General features: G+C 36.7%; 1 protein-coding gene across 2 annotated transcripts; it reads right to left on the bottom strand.

The window, feature by feature from the left end:
- Nucleotides 1–1,338: 1,338 nt before the first annotated feature.
- Nucleotides 1,339–17,347, bottom strand: LOC149843506 (uncharacterized). Of its 2 annotated transcripts, XM_089999869.1 has the most exons (22): nucleotides 16,911–17,347; nucleotides 13,675–13,754; nucleotides 11,795–11,881; nucleotides 11,599–11,649; nucleotides 11,340–11,457; nucleotides 9,371–9,427; nucleotides 9,206–9,270; nucleotides 8,839–8,922; nucleotides 6,271–6,321; nucleotides 6,105–6,167; nucleotides 5,880–5,926; nucleotides 5,672–5,741; nucleotides 5,519–5,581; nucleotides 4,271–4,360; nucleotides 4,152–4,190; nucleotides 3,894–4,043; nucleotides 3,677–3,754; nucleotides 3,486–3,571; nucleotides 3,200–3,248; nucleotides 2,998–3,078; nucleotides 2,805–2,898; nucleotides 1,339–2,171 (listed from the first exon to the last, which is right to left on the bottom strand). In XM_089999869.1, the coding sequence occupies exons 1-22, from the start codon at nucleotides 17,026–17,028 to the stop codon at nucleotides 1,984–1,986; spliced, it is 1,809 nt and encodes a 602-aa protein (XP_089855995.1). In that variant the 5' UTR covers nucleotides 17,029–17,347; the 3' UTR covers nucleotides 1,339–1,983. The 2 variants fall into 2 exon arrangements, with proteins under 2 accessions (XP_089855995.1, XP_089855996.1); XM_089999870.1 differs by lacking the exons at nucleotides 1,339–2,171; nucleotides 2,805–2,898; nucleotides 2,998–3,078; nucleotides 3,200–3,248 and having other exon boundaries at nucleotides 3,482–3,571.
- Nucleotides 17,348–20,571: the final 3,224 nt, after the last annotated feature.

Raw genomic sequence — 20,571 nt, forward strand, 5'->3', positions numbered from 1 at the left:
TGAGTCATGGTTTGAATCATATGCCCCCAGAGTGTGTGCGCGCGCTCACACACACCTAACCTGTAGAAACATGGGCTTTATCAACTCCATGATGTCAATACGGTTCCATCCAACTTGGCCAAGGTGTCTAAGGTTTTGGATCTCCCCAATACGGAATCTAAACAGACTCTGCAACTCAACAAAATAGCATTTAGGGTCTATTTGCCTTGTATAAGAGGTGTGTTTGGTTTCCCCCAGTGCTTTCATGCTCTCTACTGTTCGGGCGCATTAGTGCTACCAAAACAATGCATTGAGAATGGAGTTAGCAGCCCCAACACCCTTAGTTGCATAGAAACTCTATTTTGCCCTAAGTATTCCTTTTCAGTCATACCAACACTTGGTGCCGGTACGAAACTAATTCCAAAAACATTAAGAAACTCGTTTCTAAATACATATGAAACTCACCTTTAAGAATATGAGAAACCGATCTCTTGTATAAGTGAAACCGATACTAAACTTGGTTTCATATGTGGTGGTGGCAGTCTTTGCATCTCTCTCAAATAAGATGGATAATATGACCTCCACAGCTCCTCATAAACTATTCTATGCAGACATCTTACTTTCATTGAAACCATCAGTTTTCTCTTACTTCCATTATAACTGTCATGATAGGCTATTTCTTTTTCTTTAATCTAAACCTCATTACACACAAGATATCATGTGCATAGTTGCATCTTCTTTTCACAAAATCTTGCAAATGAAGGCCTTTACATTATTGACCATATTGGCTTGAGATTGTTTGGCCACTATCTTAAAACATTTAAATCTTACATGAAGCTTGATACATTGACCAATTATTATAATTAGACATGATGAAATTATGTAATATGTTGATTTCTAAAGCTACCGCTTTTGCTTTTATTTTTAGCACATCTTTTATCTCATCATATATGATGTAATTATTCTTGCAACACAAATGACGAGATCTATTTTATACAAGCTCGTATCAATTTCATTAGAAATTTGTAACATCATAAAGAACCCGTATCAATGTCTATTAGAAAACTCATCAAAAACTTTAAATACATGTTTCAAGGAAAAGTAACCAAAACTTTTGAGGGCCTTGCGTACAAGTATCCATATCCCATATCCTGTACCCGTCTCTGGCAACTATGCCAACACCATTGACAAGAGGATGTTTTGGGAAACCCCATCCTCAACAGCACACATGGAAATGGTGTTTCCATGCCAATGCAGCCTTAATGTAGATAGTTAAATATACAATCTTATAGGTAAATACTTTCAAGGAAACGTGTTTGGCAAATTTTCCATGAGAAACATGATGATGATGCTGTCACGTAGCAAAAGCAATCAACAAGCCATTCACAATGTGAACATAGAGTTTCGGACAATGAAACAAAGTAGCAAACGAAGCATTTCAAGCTCGAGGTTCTTAAATGATATTCCAGTACAAATACAAAAACAGACGCTCACATGACCAGGAACGCATCCTCCAGCTGATACCAAGTCATCAGCCAACTTTTGAGCCGATGAGGTCGCTCAGCCTCTTCCAAACGATTAGATTTCAGGGCTCGCTAATCTCCATCCATGAATCTATTCCAATCCAAAAAAAAGACTAAACGTACATGATCCTTGGCTGAAAATTGCAGTAATCTTCCCATGAAGAACTCTTCCGAAATTGATAATCAACTAGCGTCTCAAGCAAACTAATGTTTCCCCTTCACATTTTTTTACAGCACATATGAACTGAGCACCATATAATTATTCTTACCCAACAAAACCAAAAAAGATTACCAGGACTACATGCGATGCGCCGATCCTCTTCTAAAAAACCTGGAATCCGGCAGCAAGAAGTTCAAAACTCTAACCTTCTGACTGTACAGGGAAAGGAAAAAAAAAACAAAGCCCTTGGAAAAATCACAGTAAAAAACTAGAGCAACCACTACAAAACATCATCAAGTTTCCTAGTTTCCTAGTTTCCTTTCAGATGCATATGCCGTTGCCGTTTGAGTAGAAGTTGGTCTTCAGTGAACCATTTGTGCTACCATTCATGAACACCTTCAGTGTTGCTGGTGTTCCATTGCTTGAGTTGTTTTTAGTGGCCATTTTGTTGATCTGGCTTGCATGTTGTATGCCGGCAACCGGCTGACCAGTAGCAGATCGTATAAGCCCTATTTCATTAGCAGAAATACTAAGTTACTGCAATGCTAAACATAAAGGTAATTCAAGACACTATTTGTGCACATTAGCATAAGAATTTTACTGTAGCATACAGTTTAAAATCCTGAAGCATTCTTGATAAAATAATATTCTTCCTTTTTACAATTTTTGTTTTCCCAGTTTTACCAGTATTTTCACAATAAAAATATTTCTTTTCCAAGAAATTCCCTATCTAAGAATGTCAGGTAACAAGATCCATTATCATTTTTTATAATGCAAAAACAGAAATTATTAATAACGTGGGACCATCTCTTATTGCAATTGATTGATAGCCCAAAATTCAAGAAAGAAGGAAACAAGCAAAATAGAAGTAATTGACCCCTTTGAGAGAAAACACGACACATCTCACTGTTATCGCTGCTTCAAATAGAATTTTGATGGGAACTGATACTAGACTTGAGCACATCTAGACGGATTGATTGCTTAGAACTCCAAGAAGGAGAAAGGCAATAGATATCTGAGAGAAATCCTAACGCTTCTTGGTTTCTATTTTTTATATCAAATTTTATCATGAACCCTAAACTTGAAAATAATGCAAAAAAACCCACCCTGGATTCTTCCATTTCCATGCAAACAGAGATTACCTAAGAAAACAGCAGAAGGCTTTCCAGGCCTTGACTTGAATTCAGGATGAAATTGTACACCAACAAAGTAAGGATGGCTTGGGAGTTCAACAATCTGGCCAAAATCAATTCACATTGTAATCTAAACTAATGCAACATGAAATATCCAAAGTTGACAGAAACAGTAAATAAAGATGGTATTAGAGGCTCATACTTCCATGCGTTGGCCACTCTCATCTTTGCCAACAAAAGATAGACCCGCACGTTCCAGTTTGTCAACCATTTCAGGATTGACCTAAGCATTCCCATGGGACACGTCAAACTTGATGCTAGTTATCAATATATTCATGCCAGAAATTCTCAACTCCCAAGTTTGTCTTGCAATAAGAGAAAGCTTAATGCAATAAGAAACAAACCTCATATCTATGTCGATGTCGTTCATCCACATATCTGGCATTGTTATACCTGAGAGTGCGACAACACCAAGGAGAAAAAAGGGAACATTAAACAAAAGAGGAATATATGAGAAAATATTTAGAATATTAAAAGGTTGTATTTCCAGTAAAGTAATCATTGTTTCCCTCGTATCTATTTCACTTGAGAACATATCTAATTATCCCAAACCAATTTGCTTCACCATTTTCCTAAGGATTGAAAACAAACATACAGCTAAAATGGTTTGAGAGATGTATTAGTCCTCACAACTTTGCAGTGACGCAGTCAGCAACCTGAAAATATGTCCTCCTTGTTCCTAGACGCATGGTGCCTCCCATATGAGTTTTTGAACCCTATTGCATGGAAAAAAGATAACTTAATGCACATAAATAGTGGTAGATAATAGAAATAATTATAATGACAATAATCCTTGGATGGATCAACCTGCAAACCCCTACCTCTGGCATAAAGATCACACAAGGATTTTTTGTGTTTGGATCAAATTCTGTGCTGTTGGCATCTTGCAAGCCAAGAATCTGAGATAAAAATAGATTTGAGTCAGGGATCAATCAAAATGTAACTAATTGACTAAACAGGAAATCGAAATGAGTATTTTACTAGATGAATAAGTTAATGTATCAAGAAATCACTCTGAGTCTGACAGGCTGTGCATACCGAGCGCGAAAATTCAATGACCGCAATTTGCATTCCCAAACAAATACCTAGGTATGGGACACTGTTTTCACGAGCATACTTTGCTGCAAGGATTTTTCCTTGCACACCCCGATCACCAAATCCTCCAGGTACAAGAATACCATCTACATCCTGAGTTAGGAAGGAAACAATGAATGGTCTTGCTAATTCATGGATCAAAAAGGAAAGTGAGCAATCTTGGGTTGAATTCCTAAACTGAACTGAACGTAAAAGCCTCACCTTTAGCACATTCCATGCAGCTTCATAAGAATCAGGGGCCTGCAAACAAGAACTAGCATACCTGCTCATCTAAAAGACAGAAATTACAGAGCAGAACACAAAAATTAAAATCAAGAAACCTCTCTAGCACTTGTATCTTCAAGGTCTGTCGCGGCAATCCACTCAACTATCAGTTTCCTTGAGCATGCTACAGATGCATGAAGAAGAGCCTGTATAAAGAAAGAATAGGGTAACTACCAAAATGACATTTCAACTGTAATGAAATCAGGAACTTTTCACACACCTCAAACAAGAGGCACATACACACCGACACAAAGGGGCAAAAAGCACAAGCACACCAGCCATTTGTGGGATTAGAAAAAATGAACACACAACAAAAAAAACAAAGTCTTTATTGGGTGTCAAATGCACAAAAAATGCATTCATTTACAAGGGGACTAAGTCCCATATTTATAGACTAAAGAGGAGTGAGAGGCTCCCAACAATATAGCTGTTGGGGCTCCCCAATGGCTAGAAATCTGGCCGTTGGGAGCTCCAACAGCTATATTGCTATTATATTGTCAAGGACATATCTGTCCTTGACAATATAACATATTACAAACTAAAGTAAAAAAAACCCTACTGGGCAACACCTATTATAGAAAAATTATATTAGTCAAAAGACCAAAATACCCCTGGAGGGTAATACATAACGTGTATATATATATACAACAGCTATATTGCTATTATATTGTCAAAGACATATCTGACCTTGACAATATAACATATTACAAACTAAAGTAAAAAAAAACCTACTGGGCAACACCTATTATAGAAAATTTATATTAGTCAAAAGACCAAAATACCCCTGGAGGGTAATACATGTTACAATCATGTGTGTGTGTGTGTATGTGTGTGTGTGTATATATATATATATATATATTCTAACATCAACAACTGCAGAAACTACAATTTCCAGTCATTACTGGTGTATACTTATTACCAAGAAGTTCTCAAGAGAAGAAAAAGGAGCTCAGGAGAGTTCCTCGTGTCTAATTAGGAAATAGGAAAAAGTTCAAATGAAACCCAATGTCAACTACAGCCAGAAGACAGTTTGGTCCAGCTCAAACTGCATTTGCTGAGGATAATAATATAAGGTGATTGACATTAGATATACATTTAATATAAAGGGGATCATAATGACCAATATTGATCTCTATGGAGAACATAAAAATAAGTGGTTCATCTCGAGAAAATATCAAGGATTGTTTATATTTTAAAAAACGACAAAATTCATTAAAAAATATTAACTTTTTATTGAAAAATATCAATGTTTTGAAAAATGTTGCAAAACACAATATCGTGACTATGCATAGGATGCCACTTACCTTCAATACGGATAGATAAGAATCTGGCAGACCTGTGTACTTTCCAACCATGGCAATTCTAACCTGCAAAACAGGTTCAATGCTAGGTGACCTTAAATTCACCAGCCAAGAAATAAGTGCCCCCAAAACAATTAACTTGGAAAGTTAACCTACCGGATGGGACAACTTGTCACACAGTTCAGCTCTTGCAGTCCATAGCTCCAAAGCAGGCTTCTTAGCAACGCTGTGTACAAACAAGATAAATCCAACAAATTGTGAATCGATAACTAGACATTAAATGTATGAAAGGTCCATGACAGAATGTAATAATACAGAAAGACAGATACTAATTGGAAAAAGCAAATGGTTCCAGAAGACAAACCCAAAAAGGTTCAGCCCTTTCAGAATCGCATAATGAGCCTTCTGATCCTGAAGACGAAATTTATCCAGAAAGCCTTGTGTAAGATGAAAAAGTTGGAATAGGACCATTAAGCATATATGCCTCACTAAGCGGAAAACTCCATAAAAAAGAAAATGGAAGATGGAGAATAAAATAAGTGTCATATTTCACTTGTTCCAGTATAAGAGTTTAAATCATCTCACGTACTCTTAGCAACAGAGGTATGTGCCAGATGTTTGAAACGTCATAAATAGTAAGAATGCTTTCAGCCTGTTGAGACAAACAATTAAAAACAACAAAAAACTAAATCATGCCTTGTATAACAACCTAGCTGTAAAGGTAAAAGGCAATATCAGGGCTCTGAGCACTGTACCGAAACATGGCAAAATTGAGAGAGTTTTTCTTTCACATTTTCTTCCAGTGGCTGTACAAAACCATCAATTAACATTCAGCAGAATGCACACACACAAACAAATACGATGCTTGTGATCACAAAATGCTACATGTACTAGACTTAATAGTTAAGCAAATTTTCTACTAGAAAAGTTCCACACGGTGGAATCTCCAAGTTTTCAAATTAGTCTAATCATTTCAGTATGTTTAAAATGCACCCAGTAGATAAATCCTCCCATCATAAAAAAATGATGAGTGCACTTGAAATCCTCCACTACATTCACAGAAAGTTCCATACTATAACATGTCCCTTCATGCATCTCTAATGTCCACATATTGAATGCATGTGAGGTTCAGATATGTGTTTGAAATGGAGGCATGCTCTGGAGGTGGCAAATCCACTTAGTGCTTTAGCTGTGATTCCAGAACCAAAGGGCAGAGCTGAATAGGGTGTTTCACCTGCTGAATGAGAATCCAACCCACCTGAATGAGCCAGCATCAGAAAAAACATATGAATGGTACAGGTAGAGGTGGGCATCGGGCCGGCCCGGCCTGGCCCACGGCTTGGCCGTTAGACCCATGGGCCTGATCGGGTCGGGTCTATTATATATTATATTATATATAATGTATTATATATATGTATTATGTTATATATAAATATATATAATGTATAATATATATATATATATATATATATATATATATATACACGGGCCGAGCCCACCATGGGTAATAATGTATATTATTTATATAATGTATTATATAAATGGAGGCATGCTCTGGAGGTGGCAAATTCACTTAGTGCTTTAGCTGTGATTCCAGAACCAAAGGGCAGAGCTGAATAGGGTGTTTCACCTGCTGAATGAGAATCCAACCCACCTGAATGAGCCAGCATCAGAAAAAACATATGAATGGTACAGGTAGTGGTGGGCATCGGGCCGGCCCGGCCTGGCCCACGGCTTGCCCGTTAGACCCATGGGCCTGATCGGGTCGGGTCTATTATATATTATATTATATATGAAATATAATGCATATTATATATAATGTTAAGTTATATATAATGTATTATATATATATGTATTATGTTATATATAAATATATATAATGTATAATATATATATATATACACGGGCCGAGCCCACCATGGGTAATAATGTATATTATTTATATAATGTATTATAATATATATTATGTTATATATAATATATATACATGGGCCGAGCCAGGTCACGGGATCCCTGGCCCGATGCCCACCCCTAGGCACAGGTGGATGGTTCCATCATCAACCAATTGATGACCAAACTTGACAACCTCATGGAACATCCCATGTCAGAATTTAGAAGCATCACTTATATCATTTTTTTCCAATAGCCAAGTGGCATGGGTGGGCAATGGGCCAGGAGGCCCAGTGGGCCAAGCCAACCCGGCCCACTATGGGGCAGGTTTGGGTCAAGGTTTTAGGCCTTGACCTGTTAGCTACTGGGCTAAAACCCGGCCCATTATATACATGGGGCGAGCCCGGGTCGACTCAAAGGCTATCGGGCCAACCTGACGGGTCCAAGCTAGGGGTGCACACGAGCCAGGCTCGAGCCCAGCTCAGCTCAAATCTAGCCGAGCTTGAAAGGATGTGTACAAACTAGGCTCACGGCTCAAGCCGCACTAAACTTATTTAAAAAAAAAAAGAACTTAAATCTGTAGAGGGCAGGATTTGAACTCATGACCACACAAGTTCAAGGCAAACATGTTACCCACTTAGCTAAAAGCACACTTTACGATTATTAGCCAACAAAAATAATGCATATCCTAAAATTAGTCCCCATATATCTCTATTAGCCGAGCTTAATCAGGCTAATCGAGCTTAATCAAACTCGAACTCCTGATCAAGCTCAGCTCATTTAATTACTCGAACGAGTCCGAGTCGGGTTTAAACGAGTTGAGCCCGAGCCCGAGCCGAGCTCGAGCTAGCTCAAGCTCGTTGTGGAGCCCTAGTCTGAGCTACCTAATTAATGTTTTAGTAGCTGGTTGCATAGTAACTTGGTAACTAATACTATTTACCTAATTAGTTGCATTGATTATATGGGAAATAGAAAGATAATTAGATGAGTGCATTAATATTTCATTTAATTCATTGCTTAATTTATAAACTTCATTCAAAAATAACCTACAAATGTGTTTGGGCTGGGCTGGACCGACCCATAAACATTGGACCAATGGGCCCAGGTCATGGGCTGCTCTTCAAACCCAACTCTGTTAAGAACCAAGTCTTCTCCGGGTCGGGCTGCACTTAAAACCCAATGGACCGAGCTCTAAAAAGGCCAGCCCAGCCCAATGCCCACCCCTAGGCATCACCTCAAATCATCATTTTATCAGATTTTTTACAATAACCAAGTTGCATTTTATAATTACATATCATTTTAATTGCACTAAATGACAGGCATGTACGTTCACAATGGATAGGCTTGCACTGCACTGCTTCACGGATGTAATACTCTAATTGCACCTGTTAAATGTTGTCAATTATATGGCACTCAGAGAGAGAGAGAGAGACCTTGGCACTGCGGCAAGCAAGAATATTTGGAATCAATCCAAGCCCCCTTAGTTCTCGAACACTATGCTGAGTTGGCTTTGTTTTCTATGAACATAAAAGAAAAAAGAAAAATCAATTTGGTGTCAGAATATACCAGGTAGTATTAAATCAAAAACTTCTGAAATGCACACTTAAGGCTTGGGCAGTTCGCAATAGTGAAATCACAGACCCACAACAACCGACATAACAGGGGTCCACCAGTGAAGTCGCAGAGAATTAATGTTGATATACTCTGTGCAACTCCACAGATTCTCCAAACTTGTTTATACACTAAAGAGCTGACTGAACCTCCACATACAGATCAGAAGTGCTATTATATCCAAATTACCTGTTCACCAACAACATTAACAACAGGTACAAGGCTGACGTGGACCAGACAGAAATTACCAGGGCCTGTAAAATAATCAATACAAAGACAATAAAATGATTAAGAGACTGTTAGTTTTATACCCATAAATTTTGCAGCAATTAAAAATAATAATGTGTTTCTCACCAACACGATACGATAACTGACGCAGAGCCTCCACAAATGGCATCGATTCAATATCCCCTACACAGAGAACACTTTCTGTTATCTTGTTAGCCACCCACTAGAGGTGATACAGATAATGACAACCTATGCCACATGGGTGCGGGTGCGGCATTTTAAAAAAACTTGGGTGTGGGGGCGCGGGAGGGCGAAAATATATATATATATATATATACAATTTTGAAGTTAACAGTTAACAACAGTAACACTACAACAAAACAACAACTACGCCTTCATCCCAAAACAATTGGGGTCGGCGATATGAACCAACAAAGAAAATCATGAGTACATTTTAAATAACTAATTATCGTGAGTACATTTTAAAAAACAAAAATTATATATATGCTAAAATTCATCATTATAAGACTGCATAAACCAAGCTTAATCGAGTTTCAAAGCTTCATTAAGCTCTACTGGTCTGAGCAGAGTTTAATAGTTTAATCGAGCACTGCTAGATGCATATATGGTTTTAATTTTTTGCTATTGAATCAGACAAATATCAGGATTTGATGGATATCTGATTACATGTAAAAGAACCAAATAAGGTACGAACACCGGTCCAAACGGGGCGAGACCCCATTTCCCCCTGGCCAGGACATACATGCTTGGTTTTCCATCCGACTCTTTTAGTTATTCTCTCCTAGTTACATAACTGAGCTACTTTTGAATGGTAACCAAGCTGGTCATCCATGAGGAAAGGTTGTATTGTCCATGATCATTACATTCTGCCCTAAAATCTGGCAGCTCATTCACTTTAGATATTTTGTATTAATTTTTCTAAACCTCCAGCCCAGCGCATATCTCGGAAGAAAATCAAAATCTGATTTAATATTTGCAGGCAGGTACAGTGGACTGCAATTTGTACGGGCCAACATGGGCATCATTACCCTTTCGCCTTCCTGAACCCTCTATTTTAACAGAATGATTGTTTTCTCTTCAATTTTCAGGGTACAGTATGGTTGTTCTCTGAGACCATCCAGATTTTCATGAAAAGTTAAGCTCTCATCAACTACGAGAGGTGTCAGATCTTCTATAAAAGGTGAGAATGATAAAGAAAGCCACCAGGTGCAGTATCAATGCATTGCCTTATTCACTCCCCATCAAAATTGCGGTGAGGACCAGCATCCTGTCCAAGAGATGGAGGTATCTCCCGACTGCAATCCCCTCTGCAGAATTTGATGAGGATCATTTCCCTTAGACCACGAAGGGACTCAAGAGACAGAAGAAGCTTGGCGAGTCACACTTGCATCTAGAAGGAATCGATCTCTTCACCACTGTCAATCGATTCTTGTTGAACCAGGCACCTTCGCAGTTTAGCCTACGCTTGACCCAGAGAAACGATTCGGAGAAGAGGCTCCTTGGTAGTTGGCTACGGCATGTGGTTGCCATAAAGAAAGCTGAAGAGTTGTGTCTCGAAACTCGCTCGAAACTTGCCTAGTTGACAAACCAGTTCCTAAGTTTTCTGGCTGTCATGCCCATTTCAGTGGGCCTCTTTTTTTTCAAGTCCAAAAGTTGGACATAAATGACCCTGGGTGCATTGACCGCACCCAGGGTCGGGTTGACCGCACCGGGTGCCGCATGCACACCTGCATCGCGTCGCGTCGACGCGGGTGCGGCAGCTGGTTGGCTGAATCCCTGTGACATAGATGACAACCAAGCTTCAGTTCACTTTTTTCCCCTTAGTGTTTTTTTTATCTCATCCTAAAGTGCATTATCTTATTGCCAATGCTTCCATGGCACATTTGACGAACTTAAGGGAAAGGAAAAAAACTAAAATCTTATATAACGCAAAGTCCAAATAGACTATGAAGATAAGCATGGTCAACAATAGGATTGTGAAGGAAGTTTAATGATTGCATATAGCACTTGTTGACAATATCATGCTATAAGTTCTAATGAGAACTAAAAATAACTAAAAGAAATCCTCAAATACCAACTGTTCCCCCCAATTCTATGACACAGACATCAGCATGGCCCTCCTCTCCATCCACAGGAATCATGGCAACACGCTCTATCCACTCCTGAATAGCATCTGTAATGTGAGGAACAACCTGAACAAGGTAAACATTGATGCTCAGGATGCAACAGATGGGCAACAGCCTAATGCAGGATCTTCTATCAGAATATCCTAAGAAAATGGTGTGGAAAGCATGTTTGACTGAAATAACAACATGAGCAATATTAATCAAGACCTGAACAGTTTTTCCAAGATAATCACCCCTTCTTTCCTTGTCGATGACAGACTGCAAACAAGCAAACAAATTAATTAGAAGTCACAAATGAAAAGGAATATGACTAGTTGCTAGTGTGATTTATATCATAGAAACTTTCCATGGCAGTGCATGTGTTTAATAAATTATTGGAAGAACAAGACTAACCAAGTAATACCTGGTAAATCTTCCCAGTAGTTATATTGTTGTCACGAGTCAATTTCACATCTAAAAACCTTTCATAGTTTCCTAGGTCAAGGTCAACCTACAAAATAGAAAGTCATAACACATGAATATCAAGGAGGCAACTATTCAAAATACTAGCATAGGTAACTACAATCCTTACTAGTAAATCACGAAACATCAAGGTTTGCATGTTTTCCATTAACAAATACCTAGAAGAGTATTATGGTGGGCTAATTCATGGCCAATTTTACACACACGTATACTCACTAGAATATGAGAACTACCGTGTGAACTGGGCATTTCCAACACTTTTTTTGCAAATTCAACCATGTAGATGTATTCGGCATGGTGAATTTTATAGGAATCAACTGTTAGATTGTGTACTTTTGATGAAAAATATGACTTTTAGATGCTTGAAGATTATGAGTCATTGATTTTAAAACCTTAAGAAACTAGTTTATGCATCATAATCAGATAATTCAAGAGTTGGTCCTTATAAAACCAAGCATGTAGATCACATCCGTACGGTTGGATTTAAGAGAAGAACAAAAAATCCATGAAAATCATGGCTCTCTCTCTCTCTCTCTCATATATATATATATATATATATATATATATATATATATATATATATATATATATATCAGCCTCAATTATACTACGCAAGGCAATTTTCTGGGATATCATAGAAACTTACTAGAAATTTGCAGAAAATCTTGGCATTTACAAAACATAAAAATATGAAAGTAATACAAAAGAAAAAGATCGATTTTTAGCAAACTTTATTTTGCAAAATGTGAGCTAAAGATTAAAATGATTTAAAGATATAAAATAAGAATTAAGAAAAATCATGATTAAAATAAAAAAGAAAAACATAAAAAATTACTGGAATAAAGTTACAGTATTACTATAATATCATTGTTCTTTTTAAATTTTTGACATTTTGAAGATATTAATGTGAGGTAAAGGTTAAAATGCTTTTAAGATGAAACTAAGAATTAAGAAAAATCATGTTTAAAATAAAAAAAGAGAACATAAAAATCACTGATATATAGTTAGAATATCATTGCTATTTTTTAATTATTAATGTTTTGTAAATATCGCAATCTTTTACCGTTTAAATAGGTTTTTAATTTTAACATGATAATATCATGGTATTTTCAAAATATCAGCAACATCCACACTTGCTCACGCACATGCACACAGGTTCTAACCAACTACAGGATGCAACCATTGTTTTTATTGGATGACAGCCACAAATAATTTCCATTCCTCCTGCAGAAAAGAGGGAACAAAAAAATACTTCTTTCTAAACATCATATGATGCAGATGGAGCCCATTCAATGCACAGGCAATTTTCTATAATTAAATCAAGTTCATAATATTCCTAAAATAGTGATACTTTCTAAATATGCTAATAACATAGAATTTCAAAAAGAAAATCTAGCATACATCAGCATAATTATATGGCTTAAAAAACTATAATTCCATGCATTTCAAATATAACAAAAAGATAACTGATAAAGCAGATAAACATCCATTCTCTTGACTTTAATCCTGAAATCCTAATACATGATTGTCAACAAAAAGGATGTGACGTCCTTCTTGTTTCCTTGGTTCTCATTTCTGGCTATAAAAAAAGAAATAATTTCTCACGTTCACAAGCCTTGTCTGTACTGCTATAGTTCCAATAGTAATAATTTGCAATATATGAGCGTGTGTGCTGTGTGTGTGTGTGTGTGCGCGCGCAGGTGTGTGTGCATGTTTGTCTCGAAAATAAATTTGAGGAGTGCTGTTACATAATCTAAAAGACATGATCATGTTTTTATGAGACAAACTAAATCTCAAAGTAATAAATTTCTCTGCACATACCTCGCCACCATCATCAAGAACAAACACCTCTCCATGCTCAAAAGGAGACATTGTTCCAGCATCAGTATTTAAGTATGGATCTGTAAAAATAACATCAATTCGTGAAATATTAGACAAGCATTCCTTCAAGAATAAAAATATGAATTTTGTTTTCAACTAACAATAAAGCAATAAGAAAAATAAAAAGTACACTTAAGAAGCCTGTCATATTAGAGAAATGAATTTAAAATAGTTTCTTGTTTTATGAATATTCAAAGAGAAATACTGAACATTTTTTTTAACTGCAGAATTCCAAGAATCATCCATGTGCTAGTAAGTTCAAGCTTCTAACAATTGATACTATACAGAGTTGCAGACCTTGTTGCCGCACAATGTAACACAGCTCTAATGGAGCAAAACCCAGTCATTGAACGATGCATTTCATTTAGAATAACAAGCAGACATGCTTTCCGACTTTTCTGATGTTCCAATAACTTAAGACTTTAAAACTCAGTAACGACAACACCATAACTTTTTTCTTTTTGAAACAATTACAGAATGCAAAGAGAAACTTGTGAAAGATCAGAATATCAAAACCATGGCAAAGTTATATAAGTTCTTCAATAGAGAAATAGAAGAATGTCTTCTTTTTCTTCTGGCAGCTTTAGAAATAATAAAAATTGTATAATTTGATTCTCTAGAGAAAATTGGAAATGAGAAGTGTTTGAAGACAAATAAGACAACTACAATGTGAGCACAATATACCGACACAGAAAATCATGGCAAAAAAAGAAAATGGGTGCAGCCTTTCAGCACAGAGAGCAAGAAAGGAGCGAGGGTGGACACAGGAACAAGTAACCCTTGATCTTAGAACAGCATAAATAATTTGACTCATGGAACGACCAAACTAGGAACAAGCAAAGTCATATGCACTTAAATTGTTTGACGGTTAACAAAAAAAAGCTTATTGATCATAAACCATAAAGTGAAGAAAGCACTTAAAAATTTAATGATCAACAGTAAAAGGTCAGGTGGTAATAAAGAGCATGGATTTTTAAAACGCAAGCATAACAGATGTTCCTTATGAACAAACGCACTTTGTTCTAAACTTCTAGTTCAAGACACTAAAAAAAGACCAACTTTACCTTCTGTTTTTAAATAATGAGAGGAAAACTAAAGAAATGGGTTTCATTCAAAGTAAAGATTCCAGTCTCGTACGCCAGCTTGCTTGATTTTTCAAACAAACAAAAAGGCATACCACCAGCAGGGGAAATAACAAATGACAAAAGTGATACGTCTACCTGTAAAGTCCCCAACCTTTCACCTAAGACACAACAGGTACACCGTAAAAAATATTGCACATGGTCACATTCCCTGTTCGATTACTCATTGTCACCCGCAATCCCAGATCATGTGAAGAAACAAGTTGGTCCTTTAAGTTTAGACCAACTAGATCTGACATCACAACTCAACCAACCTTAACATAACCGTGTGGCAGGGTTAAAAAGGTCCATTTTGGGACCACCACCATTGACATGTAAAACAATTGGTTCAGATTTAGTCCAGACGTCCATCTTCGGAACAGAAAGTAGAGATGGGTTGACTGTCCTTGTTTCGCCTAAAGAAGCCAAGAAAACCCTCAAAAACTTCAACTATTTCACCAAACGGATAGAAAAGTTATAAAAGGCTACCTTAACAAAAAAGTATAAAGATTTTGCATGCTAAGCAACAATTATTATCACCTATGCTCGGATTCCAAACATTCTTATATTAAGAGTAAGAGAAAACACATCACTCCACTGTGGTTCTCTGGCAAGGAAACTAGAATTGACTTGCCCCAGAAGAGCAACAGGAATTTATAAAAAGGGAACACGTCATCACAGTGTTAAACTGTTCTCAAAACTTCAAAAAAGACAACGCAGAGTAATTTTCCGTTGAAATAAAATATGAAATGTAAAGCTCAAACAAATTATTTTTTACATAATTACATAAAGATACAAGAGAAATCCCATAAAAAATTTTATACGGAGAAGAAAGCAGTGAACCTTCCAATTTTTAAATAAAGTTCATATATCGCCTACAAGAAAACGCCCGCGGCGAAAACGAACCATACCATTTGACCAATAAATAATTAATTAAATATTCCACCAGCAAAGAGAAATAAAATATGAAAAAAAAAACTTTAACAATAAAAAGCCGTCATTCATGAAACTCAGCACTCTACGATTCTTAATTTGGAATAATACGATAATGACAAACAGACGAGTGGTAGCCATGTAAAATGCTTTAAAAAGAAGAAGAAAAACTTTTAATAGCATCATACTTCAAATCTTCAAACACTAATCGGACGAAGATATGCAGAATAGACTTAGCCACTTAAAGAATAGAAAGAAAAATGCTTCCTTTAATAAAGCTTAAAGACTGTGAAGAACGGTTCCTTATGAAACTGCACCGCATCAGCAAATCACAAACATAAAATCCTTTGGACTACTTTTACAACGAAGCAATCTCGCGCTTGAAACGTTTCAACAACCAAATCAAAACATAGAAAACCAAAAAGAAAAAAAAGGCTAGAGAATCGAGCTATTGTTTCTTTACCACGACATTTTTATGGACAGGTTAAAGCCCAAATCTTTCAAATATAGTAAATTCAAGATACTGAAAGATGTCCAACCAACAAAAGGTTCCAAAAACCTAGAAGAAGACGAGCAAGAAGGCGCAATTTTTCCCCTATTCGTCCCGATTAAACCCAACGCTTTTCAACGTGGCATGAAATAAAGATGAAGGAGAATAATGAATGAAGGTAATAAGAGATTTAAGACGCAAATCACTCTGATAACTGAAATCCTTCAGAGAAATCAAAACAGAACATCATCATCATCATGCAAGAGCACAACACTCCAACCTCATCAAAAATGACGATAAAAGCCTTGAAATTTCATAAAAATAAATTAAAAATTGGGTCGAAAACTTCGAAATTCGTCAGTACCAGAACGCGACATCTTCCAAAACTCCTTTCAAAAGATTTCTTCCAAAAAAAAAAACGAATAAAGCTCGAAAATGTCCACTTATCCTAACCGTTTTCTTCCTTCTACCGCAAGCAACCCGAAAACTCAAACCCAAAACCCTGGAAAAAGAATCTTACATCGAAACAGAACAACTGTTTCCCGCAGTTCCGTTTACATTCCCCCCTTCAAAAAAATTGCATAAGAAGAAGAGGAGGAAGAGGAAGAAAAGGAGAAAGAGGAAGGAGAGACCTATCTTAATGGAGGTCACACGGAGACCGCACGCCTTCAGAACCAAGCCAATGCTGCTCGCCATCACTCCCTTGCCGAGCCCGCTCACGACTCCGCCGGAAACCAAAACGTACTTCATCCTCTCCAGCGACGGAATCCTCCCTCCCGCAACAAGAACTATGAATGAAAGAAGCAAGCAAAGCAATAAAACCAAGGAAGAAGAAATGGCGGGAGAATCCGACGCAAGGGGAAGGAACCCCAGAAACGAACCGAAATATCGATGAAAAAAACGGCCGATTCGAAGAGCATAAAGACGCCGAGTGAGATAGCGGAGAGGGAGAGGCACAGACAGAAAGAGATTTCGCTTCCTCCTTCTCAATCCGCGAAGAGAGAGATGGGAGGGAAGCGAAGAGAGCGGGAGAAGAAAAAAAAAACTCGAAGAGATAATAAACGCCGAGGAAGTTGAGAGTGGGGGATGGGGTTAGGGGTATTTATATAGTTACAAGCGGGGCCTCTCGTCTTTTCGGGGTCCTCAAAGACTATTTTACCCCTCAATTAATTTTCTGCTTGCAGACATATCATGCCATGTGATTTAGTCCTTTCCACTGCTGGTTCGTAAATAAATGACAAAAGTAATAAAACGGCAATTAAACGGTCGTTAATATCTGTTGAAAGAAAGAAAAAACAAATTATAGTTCTTGTGGTTTCTATCTGGAAAATATTGAAAAATAATATATTAAAAAAAAAACACATCAAAATAAGTATAAAAATAGGAAAAAAATAACACGATAAAACCATAAAGTTTTTCGAGAAAAAGATATATTATTGCGATATTTTTTTAGTAGAGTATGCAGCAATAGAACCAACAAGAAGGTCCATTTTTTCTAATTTGGGTGGTTAGCTTAGTAAAGCACGATAAGAAACGTGATTTTGCATTTATTATCCCATTAATACGACCTTACATTTTAACTTATTACGTGGAAAGTACATTGGCCATGCTGGATGCACCCAATTGGTTACGTGTAATTTTCAAAGAAGTAGATACGGTGAACCAAAAAGTTTACTTTACCTAAAAGAATACCTTAGCTATCTACATTGTCCTTTAGGGACAGGGATGGAGGACATAAAACGTGATGGAGATGGGGACGAAGGTTAAAATCAAAACCTGTGCGGGTATGGACTTATGCTTTTTCCTGCCCCGCCCCATTTATGTTTTGCCGGGTCCCCATCATCAATCCTTTTTAGGGATGGCAGTGGACCTAGGGGAAAAGGAGCCCTGCCCCGCCTTACCCGGTTTGAACCTAGGATGGAGGACATGAAACAGGGATGAAGTGTAGGATTTTAAGATGGGGTGAGGGTGGAGACCTTGTCCTCCACCCCTACCCGGTCTACTGTCATCTGTATTGTCTCGTTCATATTTGATGCATTTGAAGTTTCTTTTACAACATAATTGTCATTTTTTTTTATAATTCAAGGAAAAAAAACCATCACTGATCGCACCTAAGCTGGCCTCGGGTTGGTAAAATCCTCAAGGTCCTGCCCATTGGAAAGTACACACAGCCATAGGGGGGGGCAGCCCAGGTTCGGCCTCCCGGCCCAGTTAAAAAAAAAAAATTAAAAGCCCAGTCCTAGCCCAGCCCTGATTCCATATGAAATAGATTTTTATCCATTTTTGTAAGTACACACAGCCATAGGGGGAGGGGGGGCAGCCCAGGTTCTGCCTCCCGGCCCAGTTAAAAAAAAAAATTTAAAAGCCCAGTCCTAGCCCAACCCTGATTCCATATGAAATAGATTTTTATCCATTTTTGTAGCCCAGTCCTAGCCCACCCCCCACCCCTCAGCAAATAGTTTGATTTGTCCATATGAAATAGATTTTTATTAATAATTATAGCCATTTTTTATTTTATCTCAAAAAAAAAATTGGGGGACGGCCCAGACTATCACCCCTGTTTGCCCCCCGCCCCACCCCCACATGAATCCTAGCTATGCCTCTGCACAGAGCTTCGACCTTACGGCAAGGAACGCCACCTGTGGGTTTCAAGTGGGCAACATAATTGTCTTTTTTATGACTTGAAACAATCACCAATCAGGCCACTTAATGGTTTCATAAGCCAATCAGTTAGCATGGTTGGTAGGAACTGTCAATGCAAGTTTTCCTTGTGGTGGGACATTGCAGGTTCAAACCCCAGTGGTACTTTGAATAATAATTGGTGGGGGTATGCTTAACCATAGTGACAAACATTTTTTTATCGGTAATTTCTTATTTTTTAAAACTCATGAGAAAATGAAAAAAATTCATAAATCTTGCATTTTTTTGACAAAATCTTAGTAATAAAAAAATAAAAATAAATAATATATAACTTTTATTTTTTATAATAAAATATTAAAACAAATTATTTAAAAATAAAAAATACATGTTTTTTTTGTGACAAATAGTCGTTTAAAATGTAAATATCATGTTTAAATCGTGGTATTTATGTTTTTTTCATAAATCTCGTGAGATTTTGAAAATCTTGAGAGAAATTACCATTTTAAACTTTCAAGCAATTTTTCACGATATTATCGTGAGATTTATGAAAATATTGCGATATTTGTCACTATGTGCTTAACCCAGCTTGCCTTTCAAAAACGCTTCTTTCACACTTCTGAAACTTTATGCGAAGTTTAATTATTGTGAATAAAAAGCTTATCCCGATTTTAAATATTTTTTTTCATGTTGAAAGTGCACTTTTCATGATTGAAAAACTCACTATATTTTCAAAAATTATGTTTTCGATATAAAACATGCCATACTTGGCATATTTTGTAAAATGGTAAAATGCTTGAAAGATTTATATATCTCATCTTCCACTTATGCTCTTCCTAAGCTATTTTGTCTTCATTAGTAAAGTGTTTCTTAAACATTGGCTTCTCTCTTCATGGTTCATGCATCACTTATTGTACCCATAATAAATCATTATTGGTCATATTATAAAAAATATCATGATTTTATCACAATATTTTCAAAACAAATTTCTTTAAAATATTGATATTTTTAAAATATAGCTTATTTTCAAATATCATTATTTTAATAATATATTATTGTGATAATAACATGATATTAACAATTTTGTATACATTTTCATATTCATAATGTCTTCCTTCTATTGTTTATATGTTTTAAAACATATTAGAAAATGCAAATATGAAAAATAAAAAACTACCTGCATTCTCCATACACCCTCTAGTACCACAAAAAGATCTTATAGAGCACCAGAACTATCCGGATTCGTAGCATTCGGCTCCTAAAAAAAATAAAAAATAAAAAAATTATAAATAAAAACATATTTAATGTGATTCCTCACATGCCAAAATGGAATCGAATAATAAAAATACAATCTCTGAGAAAGATGCAAAATATCTCAGATATTGTAGCACGATAATCAAAATGGGTCTGGGTTGGCAGAGATCCAATTGAACCCTGATAGTCCTGCACGATTGGATTTACCCTGGATCGCATCCTGGATATGGGCTTTCGCGAAAGAAGGAAATATAGAGTCCCTAAAGCTTTGAAAAGGGGAAGAAATTGGGCGTCTCATTGCTGAGACTGAAATAGCTTTTGAAATCAAAGAATCTTTCGCAAAATGGTTCAGGTTTAACCCTTATCCTGAGTGGGGGAAATCTACCATACAGGTTTCTCAAA

The sequence above is a fragment of the Nuphar pumila genome, chromosome 3 (assembly GCF_984573655.1).
Source record: "Nuphar pumila chromosome 3, dmNupPumi1.hap1.1, whole genome shotgun sequence".
In the NCBI taxonomy this organism is placed as follows: domain Eukaryota; kingdom Viridiplantae; phylum Streptophyta; class Magnoliopsida; order Nymphaeales; family Nymphaeaceae; genus Nuphar; species Nuphar pumila.

What these genes read in the sequence shown, in the direction of transcription:
- LOC149843506 (XM_089999869.1), bottom strand. Translation starts at nt 17,028, where the DNA reads ATGAAGTACGTTTTGGTTTCCGGCGGAGTCGTGAGCGGGCTCGGCAAG. An exon ending in ACATACCTCTGTTGCTAAGA is followed by an intron (nt 5,927 to 6,104) that starts GTACGTGAGATG and finishes TTTCGTCTTCAG; the next exon opens with GATCAGAAGGCTCATTATGC. An exon ending in AAGATACAAGTGCTAGAGAG is followed by an intron (nt 4,191 to 4,270) that starts GTTTCTTGATTT and finishes TCTTGTTTGCAG; the next exon opens with GCCCCTGATTCTTATGAAGC.